The sequence below is a fragment of the Pleurodeles waltl genome, chromosome 7, assembly GCF_031143425.1.
Source record: "Pleurodeles waltl isolate 20211129_DDA chromosome 7, aPleWal1.hap1.20221129, whole genome shotgun sequence".
NCBI classification, from domain to species: Eukaryota; Metazoa; Chordata; class Amphibia; order Caudata; family Salamandridae; genus Pleurodeles; species Pleurodeles waltl.
This window is the reverse complement of record NC_090446.1, coordinates 1,458,381,896-1,458,396,679: the sequence shown is the minus strand read 5'-3', so window position 1 is coordinate 1,458,396,679 and position 14,784 is coordinate 1,458,381,896. Positions and strand designations below refer to the sequence as shown.

Genomic DNA, 14,784 nt, shown 5'->3' with positions numbered 1-14,784 from the left:
GTCACCTGCTGGCACTGGCCACTCAGAGGTCTCCATTGTGCCCTCACACCTCTGCATTCAAGATGGCAGAGGTCTGGGACACACTGGAGGAGCTCTGGGCACCACCCCTGGGGTGGTGATGGACAGGGGAGTGGTCACTCCCCTTTCCTTTGTCCAGTTTCGTGCCAGAGCAGGGGCTGGGGGATCCCTGAATCGGTGTAGACTGGCTTATGCAAGGAGGGCACCATCCATGCCCTTCAAAGCATTTCCAGTCCAGAGGCTGGGGGAGGCTACTTCTCCCCAGCCCTTAACACCTATTTCCAAAGGTAGAGGGTGTAACACCCTCTCTCAGAGGAAATCCTTTGTTTCGCCTTCCTGGGAATAGGCTGTCCAGACCCCAGGAGGGCAGAAACCTGTCTGAGGGTTGGCAGCAGCAGTAGCTGCAGTGAAAACCCCAGAGAGCTAGTTTGGCAGTTCCCGGGGTCCATGCTGGAGCCCCGGGGATGCATGGAATTGGCACCCCAATACCAGATTTGGCTTGGGGGGACAATTCCATGATCTTAGACATGTTACATGGCCATGTGAAGATACACATAGGTATTGACCTTTATGTAGTTCAAGCGTGTAATGGCGACCCCGCACTCACAAAGTCTGGGGAAATTGCCCTGAACAATGTGGGGGCACCTTGGCTAGTGCCAGGGTGCCCTCACACTAAGTAACTTTGCACCTAACCTTCACTTAGTGAGGGTTAGACATGTAGGTGACTTATAAGTTACTTAAATGCAGTGTAAAATGGCTGTGAAATAACGTGGACATTATTTCACTCAGGCTGCAGTGGCAGTCCTGTGTAAGAATTGTCTGAGCTCCCTATGGGTGGCAAAAGAAATGCTGCAGCCCATAGGGATCTCCTGGAACCCCAATACCCTGGGTACCCAGGTACCACATACTAGGGAATTATAAGGGTGTTCCAGTGTACCAATCGGAATTGGTAAAATTAGTCACTAGCCTGCAGAGAGAGCATAAACACTGAGGTTCTGGTTAGCAGAGACTCAGTGATACAGTTAGGCACCACACAGGGAACACATACAGGGCACACTTTATGAGCACCGGGGTCCTGGCTAGCAGGATCCCAGTGACACAGGCAAAAACAAACATACATACAAGTAAAAATGGGGGTAACATGCCAGGCAAGATGGTACTTTCCTACAAGGAGTCACTATGCTTCATGACTCAAAAGACTTCTTTGAAGAAAAACAAGTTGCAAATGTCTTAGCCCAACAATAGATGGCAGGAGTCTGCAGAGCATGTGAATCTACAGCTCTACATGTTACAAACAGATGCTTACAGGGTAAGTAACATATCCTTATATGCAGTGGTCCTACAAATATCTTTGATTTGATAAAAGTGACAAATGTGGCTTGAAATATCTCCAGCTCTATGATCTTTCACTTGTAAGTACACCATGATATCTTGACATGCAGGATGTGGGTTTGATTTTCAGGTGCAGAATTATTATGACATAGAAAAACAGGCAAGTTAATGCACTGAATCAGGTAAAGGTTTGGGCCCACTTTACGGAAGGTGAAAACACAGCTCTCTGATAATGAAAAGCTAATCATCAATTATTAATTTAAGGGCCTTACAAATCACTTGGTCTAACATTTTATGGAATGTAGCACATAACAACAAACCTCTGAAACCTAAAACCTTGAATTAAATCCACCAATACACTGAAAGTGCATCATTAGCTTTTACAAAACAAAATAGATTTCCAAGAGCCAAAATGTATGTGGCTGGAGAAATATTAAAAAAATACAAGACACTTTGAAATGATGACCTTAAAAGCAAAGTATTCTAGCCTATAAGTATCATTGCCTATTGTTCTTCTCTTCACTGTGATAGCAAATAGAGCAATAAGCCAAGCTGGTCAGAGACTCCAGGTCAGAGATGTCCACACACTGTAAAATGCACCACCCGCCATCAGATGTGCAGAAAAGCTCCAACGACCCCTAATAGATGGGCGATAAGGAGAGTCCAATGAGCCCCCAGCTCTCCAGGGACTCCAGGTCCCAGAATCCCACACAATGCAAGACGCTTAACCTGGCATCAGACACAGTGAAAAGTGCTTTAATTATCCCATAGTCAGGATGCAAGCAGGCATGGCCGTCCACAGCCATGGCAAAACCCAGGTCGAACGCTGGCCCATCTGCATCCATCAGAGCCCGGATGAGGCTAAGCTGCACCACCCCTCTACCACTGATAACTCCAATCTTTTGAAACTGTGAGTAAAAATGTATGTTGCTTTCTTATGTAGCTGGGTTATTGAGAAAAGATTTCTGGGTGAAAGAAAGGGAATGATCTCCCAGGCGGTGGACAGTAAGAGGAAACAAACTAACTATACTGTGATGTCTCCTAAACCAAGGTAACAATGTTATTAATTGAAGATGAAAGCCTATTGGAGATTCTCCCCTAGACCAATTGCAATTGCATTGATATTAAGTGAAGGACTTGCTGGGATGTAAATGCAAGTCATGGAGCTCTGCTCAGAGCCCTTCTCTTTACTTGATGAAAGCTAATAAATCATTGATTGAGGCCTCCAGGAGAGACAAGGACTCTGGCCATATAAGACACTAAATCCTTGGAACCCATAGCTAAGTGGAAATCTAGGCCTGTTGCTAGACACAGGATTCAAAGCAAATTGGATTTTCCTAAAGTACATCCTAAAAATCATATGCTGAGCACACAAAGGAAGCTAGTGACGGTTAACAACTTGCATCAGGAGAATAGGAATAAAGACAGCATAAATGATGTCTCAAGCTTGCTCTTTAGGGACATTGCTCATGAAGACTCCACAGTGAAAGCTGGGCCTAACACCAATCCTTTGCCTCCTCCTGGTATACTGCAAAACATGTTGTTGCAGATGTATGAAATCATTATTAGGCACTTTCTGGGGTAAGATCATTGTACTTGGACGCGGCCATCAAAGAAGTCAAATTCCCAGCTAGAAGAATGTGTTTCAAGATGGAACATCAAATTCTTGCATAATTACCTCTGTTGTTACTTGTCACAATTCTTACCATAGCTCCGAGTTAAATCCTGCTAAGCCTGATCCTTTACTGAGAGTAATTAATGCAGGTTCTATTTCTAAACACTTCAAGCCAGTGTGATAAATATTGATAATAAAGATACCCCATTAAGTAAGAAATTTTTTATTGTGTACAGCCAAGCCATATGAGACGTCCCTATTTCATTAAGCCCAGCTCTCTGCAATAGCAATGTGAGTTCAATCTTGGCCAAAAATAGGAGTTCTGTGTTTTTGGTGGGGAAACTAAAATTATGAAATAATTATTGATCTTCCGTATAGTCTGGAATGCCCTTGCAGAGATCATACCACACGTAACACATACCCTTTTCATAATTTATCAAGCTACCTTTCTGACTCCCTGCCAGCGTTATGCCACGCACTCTCCAGCACCTAGATGCATAGCATGTAGCGGGCAGCATCTGTCATGATCATCATCTTTTCTTTATCAGTAACTGATATGTGTGTGATACACAATCGTTTTACCCAGTCTCTTGTAGAGGTATCTTGTCACCCTGTGCTTTGTTAAGTGTTATAGTGACAAAGGACCTGGAAGTGGCTTGTGCTGATCTGAAGATGTTGATACACTCTATGGAGAGACTGTTATACATAACGTCCAGCGCAAACTGCTTGCCCATTGCTCAATCCACTCTTCTCTTTGCACTCATGTATGGTGTTTTACTCTTCAGATCATACTGAACATGTTTATTACATTCTGGGAACATCTTTCCACAGTGATGGTCATTTCCTCTTGCAGATTCTCCGGGAATTAAGAGCATCGGAGATCCAACAGAAGTAGACCTGGGAGGGACGGTGGAGATCTTATGCACTGTGGATGCCAATCCCATCACGGACAGCATGTTCCAATGGAAGTGGCTGGTATGGAGTACACAGATGTCTGCAGTCATTTCATATGCTTTCATCTCTATTTGAAAATGAAGACCTTTGGAAGTTAGAAAAAGCACTCTGTATGTTAGGGTTCATGAACATATGCCAACGGATATTATCATTCACTATCAGATGAGACTAGCATTACTGTTAAAAGTCTAGATTCACATTTTGGGGTCTAGCATTATGGGAGGAGGGCAAGTATTACCATTCAAGGCAAATAATAAAACCCAGCAGCAACTACTGTTTAACTCCAAGAACCGCACTACAAAGATATTCCAAGTGCTTTTGTGAACGGAACTAGACTCCCCTCCTGCAATTCCTTGTAGACAAGAACTCACAGGCGTGCCTCTTCAGATTTCTAGTTAGCAGGGCAGTTAAGGTGCGTGAGGACCTACCAGATGCTTCTGCAAGTTAATCATTTGTGTCTACCAGATCACTAACCTGCAGTAGAAACTGCTATTTAGGACAAGTACTGCATGCAGCCTTCAATATGTGGCAACCCAGGAACTGTAAAGGGTAGAAAAAAAATTCCACTGGCTCTTGCCCATAGTCAATAGTGATCAAAAAATCTCTGAGTCCATATTGGGTTCAAGGGTGGCAAATACAGGCCCCGACAAAGCCATGAGTGAGGTCAGGAATGATTCAAGTTCACCCCAGTGACAGTCCTGGAATGCTCTTTGTGAATCTCTATATTTTTATAATCCACAGAGTTGAGTGGCAACTCCTTGCCAGTGAGGTAGAAAAGCCTTTAAAACACCCTGGTTTATTTCAACATTCAGTCAGATGATCTTTGCTGTTGGCCAAACCCAAACTGGTCATGAACCAGCTTCTCTCCACATATTAGGCAATCCAGCATTATTTTCTTCCTGGACAGGCCGCAGCAGCAAGTCTTATTCCAGAGTCCTTGCATTGAAGGTGCACAATAGAAGGGATATGTGTTTCTCAGGTTGTCAACAAAATCAGCTTCATAAGACCAGATGAAAATAATTTCAAGGGGGCTAGCACTTTCTCTCACTTGAGGGCACCACCAGTATTTCATGGCCCACTGCTGTAAAGGGCAGCCTCTAGTCTAGACAGACGGCTTCTTCTGAAAGCATATACTTTGTCCTGGACGTTTTGGAAGGACAGAGGAAAGTCTGATATTAACCACACACTAGTGGGTTATCTATAGGAATTCATCAATAGCATCATGATTTATTGTGTCACATCCACAAGGTGGACAGAGACAGCCTGAAAACCATGATTTTGTGTATTTCCTAACTATGTTTGCCATAAGACATCATTTACTCTGCTCTCGATCTCCCAGCAACACAAGAATGATATAAACTCTCACACATGTACACACAATTACACACACACACATATGCTCACAGTCTCACACACACAACACACTGAGTACATACCATGGGGAAAGGCTAACATTGTTCCATACAAAGGATCAACTTACTATGCCTTTAAAACAATCTTTCTGAGGTGAAGTCCCTGAAGCCTGGAGCTCTGACCTCACTGAATTTTGACTGCTCTTACAAGATGCCTGAAAATGTTTCTGATAAACCATCACCTTGCTGTTTCAGTATTTTCCCTCCTAACTTCCTCTATCAAGATATGTGTCCCTATTAGAACTTCTAATGTTTGTTACTACATCCCGTGCATATTTGAAATTCTTCCATGTAGTTCTCTATGACTTTTGTTTTTCTCATATTTACCTTAATGATCTCCCTTAGTCTCATGCCTGCCTCACTGTTTGGCTCTAGTTTCTGATGGTCACTTTTCAATCAATTGCTATTTCTTTAGTAACTCTGGGCTTGATTTAGGTTTTGGCGGACAGGCTACTCTGTTCCAACGGTGACAGATATCCCTTCCACCGAAACGTAAATCCCATTGGAAATAATTGAATGTATTTTTCGTCGGACAGGATGTCCGTCACTTTTGTGATGGAGTAACCCGTCAGCCAAAATCTAAATCAGGCCCTCTGTCTGCTATGCAATGTTCCCGTTGCTGTCACTCCTCTTCCTAACAGCTTTCCCCCACAAAGGGTTGTATGCTGCTCTGCCACCACTGTTTGGCCTGGTTCCTACCTAACAGGAAATCATGTAAGAACCTGAAGGATGGAGGATGCATGATTATAGAAGGGATGATGATGCTTCCTCTTCAGGAAGACTGGTAAAAGCCTTGCCTGTATGGTCCCTAATGTTGGCTGGAGCATCAGGAAACACTTCCGTCTCTAACCCTTGAGCTATAATGGCAGGCATACTAGGAAGGACTTTTAGTCAAGAACAAGCACATTAATAAGTTGCTATTGCATCATTCACTAGGAACTGGTATGTTCATCCACTTGACCTGAGAGATAACCACATGCATAGCCAAAGAGAGATGGACAGGTGTAGGCAGCTTTGATGCCTTAAACTGACCCTCATTGGGTGGAATCATAAAAGTCAAGTGAATACAACTGAGTGAATTTTTTTCCTGCTCAAGGTTTTACCAATACATTTACCATGACAAAAATAGGCCTTCCAGTAGGCTGAATGGTCCTCTGAAGACCACACCTGGTTTCAGGCCTAGCTTTACTTTACCTGACTGCTTTATGTAGTTCTCTCTGAACTCCAAAACATTTTCAGCTGGTGAATAGAAAATGTATTACCGCTGATGGTCCCTCTTTTGAGATCATGCCTTTGTCTCCTCTGCCTTCAGGGTGAAGATGAGAGGGACTTGGCATCGTTTGAGAAAATCGTCGATGGAGACACCGGGAAGTTGGTTGTCCGAGAAGCCAAGCGGTCGGATGCAGGGAGATACGAGTGTGCTGTTGACAATGGCATAGCGCCACCTGTGAAAAGTGATGCCAGACTCATTGTGCGCTGTAAGCATGAAGCCATTAATACTGATCCTATGTATACTACATAGGGAAGGTGGCTATGCCAAGGCTGCAGTGCAGGGGCTCCTTACTCCTGCTGCCTTGCTGTCAGAGGCCTTGTCTGATGTATATTGTAGAAAGGGAAGGGGACAGAAAAACAAAGCAGCAATACATTCAAACTGTCTGTGAAAGATAATGGAGTTATGATTATAGAGATGCAGACCATAGTGAAATACACATGAGCAAATCACATTGTATCCAGTAGAAATGAAGAAACTGCCTCAGACAAGAAGGTGTGTGTTTTGTCTGAGACAGTGATGTAGAGACCTATGCATGGGGTAGAAGAGGAGGTCTGATCACCAGTGACACCCAGAGAAGAGAATATTTAAGTTGATTACCTGTTAAAAGGGATGACAAGCAGATCACCAGACTTGGGCAGTACAGATCACATGTGATTAGAGGAAACAGGTGGGTCATCTCTGAATAGGACAGCAGATCAGCTGTAGCTAGAGGAAAATAGACCCTCTGTGACTTAGAAAGGAGAGTAGAACATCTGTAACTAGGGGAGAAGAAAAGATGACTGGTAACTAAGGGAGAAGAGCAGCCTCACATAGCTAGGGGAGAAGAGCAGATTGCTTTTAAGTAGAGGAGGAAAGAAGAGAACATGACGAAGGGAGACTAGCAGGTCATCTGTGAATTCGGGAAAAGGGCAGATCACCTGTAATGATGCTGGAAGCAGGAGATTAACTTTAACTTCGTGACTAGACCAGTTCACTAGTAATTGGGGAGAAAGGTAGATAGGGTGATGCTAGGTGAGAAAGTTCATCTATGACTAAGAGAAGGAAGCAGTCACTGATGGCTGTGGGAAAGGTGCACACTTAATGGTGAGGAGGTCAACTTAAACTAAGTTGGGAGATTACGACAAAGATCTGTGCAGAGAAAAGTGTGGAGGGCAGAACCACCTGGACAGAGAAGAGTTGATCGAGATTGCTGCCACTAGACTATCTCATTTGAAGCCCAACAGACCCTTCAGTCACTGGCCTATCAGGCGATCTGATAACTCTCTCTAGAACAGTCTATGTCCGGCAACTACACAAACTTACTATGTCAAGGTCAGTGACAGCAGAAAACACATGAATGCTCATATTACATTGACCTCATCCTGCCTCAGTGTGTAACTTCAGTTTCTGCTCTTTCACACAGTTAAGCCTGAGATCCAGAAGGGGGTGCATCTCAGCAAGGTGGCCGCGACTGGCGATGGAACCCAAGCTGCTGCCCTTGTCTGCAAAGCCGAGGGGATCCCCAATGTTCAGTTCAGCTGGGCCAAGAAGGGCGTTACTCTCGACTCCAGCAGCCCCAGGTAATGTCAGATCTCAGTGAGTACTATGTTGAGGTAAGTCTAGGCTGGTTAGGAAGACAGGGATGAGTCAGTTTGTCTTCTCTGGACATAAAGTGACAGGTTTCGAAACCTGCACTTTTCTGGAGTGGGATTAGCTGGTGGAGGAACTGTGACCTACAGCTGAGATTCACAAGGAGCTAATCGCGTACTGCCTCTTCTGGATTGGGTGGGCAAATTCTGGACAGGGATTGGCACAGAGGTGAGACGGTGCATTCATGTGTCATCACACATTCAAGGTGGTATCTCGGAGAGCATTAGCAAGTTCTTTTGAACTTTTTAGAGTGATTCTTACATCAGCCCAGGCTGTTTTCCTCCCACCAGCTCTAGCACCTTCTGACTCTGCATCACAACTCACCACATTCATGCATGACCACAACTAGATTTTAAGATCAGAAAGAGCTTTTAAGGCAATGTAGTTAGAGTCAGGCATTGTCAACACCAGAGCAATATGCGCTCTATTGGCGACAAAAATACAAAAACCCAGCACTCTCAAAACAAAGTAATTTATGCATTGTGCTGATATGTTGTGGTTTAACCTTTTGCATTGCAGAGTTCAATCCTGAAAACTTCTCTTTTTGATATGCTTACAAATACTGTTCCTTTGCAATGTATTGCTGCAGGTTTTCAGAGTGTGTTAGGGTGTGGCCCCTTTCCAGGGCCTTCCAGAGACTTTCCCTGCAACATGCCTGGGTGTGGTTCTGGGCTGGGCCAAGACTCTATAAAAGAGAGACAGCCCAACTCCCAGTGCTCACTATTCAGAGGTCCCGGTGCAGAGCAGCAGCTTCTTCCTGAGCTCCTGTCCCGGCGGCCTATTTGGATCTTCCAGTCTTCTGCCCTAATCCTTCATTGGTGATCATTGTTCCAGGCGGTAAGACAGTGGTTGGACTGTCCCGACACCGTTATTTAGAATTTTCATATTCTTGGTTTAAATTCTTAAATGAGTAACAGATTACTTGCGCGCTACCATTTCTTGACATTTACATGGTAGTTTACAAAAAGGCAAGACGCGCGATTTATTTCATAAAGGTTTGACTTTGTTATTCATTGCGCGCTACCATTTCTTGACATTTACATGGTGGCTTAAGAATCGGCATGACGCGCGATTCGTTTTATGGTGTTTAAACATTGTTGTCCATTGCACGCTACTATTTCTTGACATTTACATGATGTTTTACGAATTGGCAAGACGCACAACTCGTTTCATGAGCATTTAACTTTGCTGTTCATTGCGTACTACCATTTCTTGACATTTTACATGGTGGCTTAAGAATCAGCAAAAGAAGCTTGATTTGTTTCATTGTACTTTGATCTTGTTATTTATTGTCAGCTGTTATTCCTTGACATTTACATCGTGTTTTACGAATCGGCAAGACCTGCGATTCGATTATTGATGATTTGACTTTGATATTTATTGCGTGCTACCATTTCTTGGTATTTTACATGGTAACACTCGAATTGGCAAGACGCACGATTCTCTCCTCGAGTTTAATTCATGTTGTTTATTGTATGCTACTATTCTAAGATATTTATTATGTAATATTCGAGTTGACAAGTTATGTGATTTGGTTCCTGAATCTATATTGTGTTATTCATGGTGCACAATCCTTTTATGGTGTTTACTATAAATATATATGTATATATATCGGCAATATGCACAATTTGTGTTGAAACATTTTAAGAGTACACAGAAGGCCAGAGTTTCTAGATGCAATATTGTATGGTCCTAGTATACATTCTCAAAAACAGGATTGATATGACTGGTTTAAAATTTAGTCAGAATGTTTTTTTTTGATTCTCATGTAAAGGAAAGTACTTGAATAAGAAAGTTTTAATTTAATTAATCTTGATTCCCCTACAGGTATCCGGCCATCTTGAAACTTAGTCATTTTAAACTTAACTCCTAGATTGTTCATGTTTTCAGAGTGACTAGGCTTAGAATCATAGTCTAGTATTGATTTCAGGAGATATAATTTTCATATTGTGTGTTCTAACCTTTTTCTTTCTACAGGTCTCCTTCCCAGCTGTTCACTTCCTAATCCCTTCTTCCCCTCTTGAACTCTCTCAGTCTCTGTGATTTATCTATCAGAATCTTGGAGCTGTTCAGTGGTGGACGTGTTGGGAACGTGCACAGACCCCGAGGATCTGGTGACTCTGACAGGCATACCTAACGTTACCACCGCTTTCCAAATATAATGACAGCCACGACAGCAGTGGCTGATGGGGTTTCAGGGTGAGCCTTAGATTCCCTTTCACTGCTGCTCATGGATGCTTTGGGGCAGTTTGTGTGTGTTTTCCAAAGTGAGGACTGAGAGAGGCAAATGGCAGGATGGGGAAATGTAGAGTATCTTCTAATAAGAAAAGGCACAAAGGTATATGTGATTTTTGAAAAGTTTAAGGTAATTTGTTCTTTGTCCTCACATGATACACTCTCAATATCTTGCTTATCAGGTACTCCGAGAAGACGCTGCACGAGGGCTCCATCCACACCAGCACCCTCATCATCGTCAACGTGAGTGCATCGCTTGACTACGCCCTCTTCACATGCACCGCCACCAACCCACTGGGAGTGGACAGCTTTGACATCCAGCTTGTCAGCACAAGTGAGTCAGCATCCTGAGGACAGGGGTTCAAAAAAGGGATAGGAGTTGAGGTACAAGAAGGTCACTCATTATCATGGGGAGGAAGGGTCAACATTGTCACCAGTGCTGGGACCACTGGCAGGTGCTGTTGAGCCTTCCGGCTCCTTGTCTGTCATGTTTACCTGTCTGAGCCCACCATGAAACCCCGGGCAGAAAAAAAAGATGAATGTCTCCAACATGTTATGAAAAAACTGCCATCACATCACAGACATTTATGTTTTCATTTCCAAGAACAAACTCCAGCTTTGGGTTTTGTAGAAAAATGTCAGCCATTTCATCAGAGAAGGGCCTGGTAGAGGCAAGGGACGTAGGGAGAAAGGTGTAGACAACAGATGACTACAGGAGGAGGGGCAGCAAAGAGGCTTGAAGGAGGACAGTGGAAAGGGAGAGAAGAAAGCTCATGGAAGGACATAGATCCTTGGTAGGAGAAGAGGTAGAGGACATGGAAAGGGAACAGGATGAGGGTACGAAAACAACAGGAGGGAAAGCCTCATGGTGCAAAGACCAGTTGTGTTTCAAGGTCAACCTTGTACCTCGCCACTAAATACACCAAAAGTGCTATGAAGAGGACCTTGTCACAAGTTAGCCGATTGCCAGATGGGAACCTAAATAAATAAAGGGGGTCTGTGGAATGTTCAGTTACTCAGTCGTGAGTGAACTGAATGACCAAAAAGAAGCGCAGGTACTCACTGTGTCTTATAAACAAGGCCATCTGGGACTTGTGGTAGGCTCTCATTTTAAGCAGCAAGTATTCCAAGTCAAACACATTATTCCACCTGCTCAGTGCAGGTGCTGTGCATAGTCTTTGAAGTATCTGGATTGGTAAAGGGTTCAAAACATGTCCAGTTCTATGAAATCTAAATAGTCTACACCATACATCCAGGCCCTGTTGTATTTAAGGCAACTTGGATATCAACAGCTAGTAGGCACCAGATTCCACTGAGAAGCATCTAACACACCACGATTTCCAGGTCCAGGGATGGCAAAATATAATTTTGCCTGTGGTTCTAAAATATAGTTCACTGGCCCTGCTTAAAGCCTTGGTGCGGAATGCAGGTACTCGCTGTTTCACTGCTCTTCTGGGAAGTGAAAGGTCTCACTCGCTCACATTCATGCCGAGCTTGCAGAGACATGTGTGTACTCAGTCTTACTGCTCAACAGAAAACTACAGGTGCTGACCCTCTCACATCCCTGAATCTTCATAGCCTCACCTTTGACTATCATCATATCAGAGCCTTACATACAGGTGCATGTAGCCATTGTCTGACAAGCCTGGGAAGTTGAAAACATATTCTCAGAGGCATACCGATAAATTCAGGTTCTTGCAATGGAGGGGCCCTGTCACCTGGGGCTTTTCAAACTGATCCCAAAAAGTTTAACTCTGCAGTTGAACCACTGGGTACATTGATCTACGGACTCTCTTTCTTCCAGCCTCCCATGGCCATACAGACCTGGCCTGTTGCTTAGCTGTCACAAGTTGGGGGTCTAATGCAGAGCTACATCCCTGCCACAGCTTTAGACTTGCTACAGCAGCACGTGTGGTGTGGCTGAAGCGGGAAAATGGCGGCGGTAGCAGCGACTGGTGGGGCGCCCGGCACCGGCGGGAGTCGGGTATCCAGTGGTAGAGATTTGAATTGTGTCCCCGAGGTGCCCGACAGCCTGGGAGCCGTGGCCAAGCAGGGGTTTGACTTCCCTTGCATGCCCATCTTCCATCCCAGATTCAAGAGGGAATTCAGCTGTCAGCCGGCTCGAGGGAGGCCCGGGGCCCACCCGGTCTGATCTGTTACTGTCTTGAAGAGATTGGAACACGCTGATCGTGGGGAAGCTGTCCATGTGGATTCAGCCAGATGCCAAGCAAGAGGTTGTGTGAAGGAACTCTGAGACGGCCTTGGTTCAGGAACTGAACTTCTCTGCCTACCTCGGACTTCCCGCTTTTCTGATCTCTCTCACTGAAGGAGACAACAGCAACCTGGCTCGAATTCTTATCAACCATATCCATGGAGGCCATCACTCATCTGTGTTCTGGATGCGTGTGCCTCTCATCGCAGCAGAGGACCTGCGAGATGACCTCATTGAGAATGAGCAAGTGCTTAACCCTGATCAAGACAGTAGGAGTGAAGAGACTATGTGGATGTGGTGGCACAACTTCCGTACACTCTGTGACTACAACAAGCGGATTGCCCTTGCCATCGAGGTGAGTGCTGACCTCCCCTCGGATCATGTCATTGACCGCTGGCTTGGGGAACCCATCAAAGCTGCCATTTTACCCACCAGCATCTTCCTAACTAATAAGAAGGGCTTTCCTGTGCTGGCAAAGAGCCACCAACGCCTCATTTTCCGGCTCCTCAAGCTAGAGGTGCAGTTTATCATTACCGGCACCAACCACCACTCCGAAAAGGATTTCTGTTGCTACCTGCAGTACCTGGAATACCTGAGTCAGAACAGGCTCCCACCCAATGCCTATGAGATGTTTGCCAAGGGATATGAGGATTACTTGCAATCCCCCCTCCAGCCTCTGATGGATAATCTGGAGCCACAGACATATGAGGTGTTTGAGAAGGACCCTGTAAAATACTCCCAGTACCAGCAGGCTGTTTACAAGTGTCTACTGGACCGCGTACCTGATGAGCAGAAGGATACAAACACACAGGTGCTCATGGTTTTGGGAGCAGGCCGAGGGCCCCTGGTGAACGCTTCACTCCGGGCAGCCAGTCAGGCCAACCATAAGATCAAAGTGTACGCTGTGGAGAAGAATCCAAATGCTGTTGTGACCCTGGAGAACTGGCGCTTCGAGGAGTGGGGCAGCCAAGTCACAGTGGTGTCGGGTGATATGCGTGAGTGGGCAGCCCCCGAGAAGGCAGACATCATCGTCAGCGAGCTGCTCGGCTCCTTTGGAGACAACGAGCTGTCCCCAGAGTGCCTAGATGGAGCTCAGAGTTTTCTTAAGGATGATGGCGTTAGCATCCCCACTGAGTATACATCATTCTTAGCACCCATCTCCTCATCGAAGCTGTACAATGAGGTGCGAGCGTGTCGAGAGAAAGACAGAGACCCTGAGGCCCAATTTGAGATGCCATATGTAGTACGGCTGCACAATTTTCACCAGCTTGCTGATCCTCTGCCTTGCTTCACTTTCTGCCACCCCAACAAAGATGCAGTTATAGACAACAATCGGTTCAAGGCACTAGAGTATTCCGTGGAGCTGAACACTGTCCTGCATGGCTTCTCCGGCTATTTCGAGACAGTTTTGTACAAGGATGTCACCCTCAGTATTCGTCCAGAAACTCATTCCCCAGGGATGTTCTCCTGGTTCCCCATCCTTTTTCCCATTAAGCAACCCATCATGCTTTCCAAAGGTGACAAGGTCTGCGTGTGCTTCTGGTGCTGCAATAACTCTAAGAAGGTGTGGTACGAGTGGGCAGTTACTTCGCCTTCCTGTTCTGCTATCCACAATCCAACTGGATGCTCTTACACCATTGGTCTGTAGTACAGGGACTCTTCCTGCCCTATATTGAACCCGGGCTACAAGTCTCGACTCTAGTGCAAAAGAAGTCCTGCAGAGAGCTCCCGCTTTAATCCCTGGATATGGATTTAACTGCACCAGGTCCGGTCTTTCCTGATCTCTTCACCAGGTCCATCTTCTCAAACACTTGAGGTGCACTGTCGGCAGAAAATCCCATTAGCCAGTTTTGAGTCTTGCCTACTAACTGAATGTTGGACATTTTTGTGGTGAATACAATTGAACTGGTCGAGGTCTTCTTAGGAACTACCAGCAGAAAGGATTTGTAGCAGTGTAACTCTCCTCTGAGCACAATCATGACCCTTGTCATTCTTGCTGTGCAGGATTACAAAGCGTGCTTCGTTTTGTAACTGATGTAACCTCACCCCCATCCCCCCAATTCTTAGAGACGGGGCATTAAATTCACTTTTAAAGAATGAATGC

General features: G+C 45.0%; 1 protein-coding gene and 1 pseudogene across 1 annotated transcript in view; both read left to right on the top strand.

Moving 5' to 3' along the window:
• Positions 1-14,784, top strand: part of NPHS1 (NPHS1 adhesion molecule, nephrin) — a 201,363-nt gene that overhangs the window by 101,018 nt on the left and 85,561 nt on the right. The window contains exons 17-20 of the mRNA XM_069201119.1: positions 3,819-3,940; positions 6,644-6,809; positions 8,007-8,163; positions 10,651-10,802. Of these exons, the coding sequence (XP_069057220.1) occupies positions 3,819-3,940; positions 6,644-6,809; positions 8,007-8,163; positions 10,651-10,802 (597 nt within the window). The remainder of the gene's footprint in view (positions 1-3,818; positions 3,941-6,643; positions 6,810-8,006; positions 8,164-10,650; positions 10,803-14,784) is intronic.
• LOC138246480 (protein arginine N-methyltransferase 5 pseudogene) lies at positions 12,390-14,669 on the top strand (annotated as a pseudogene).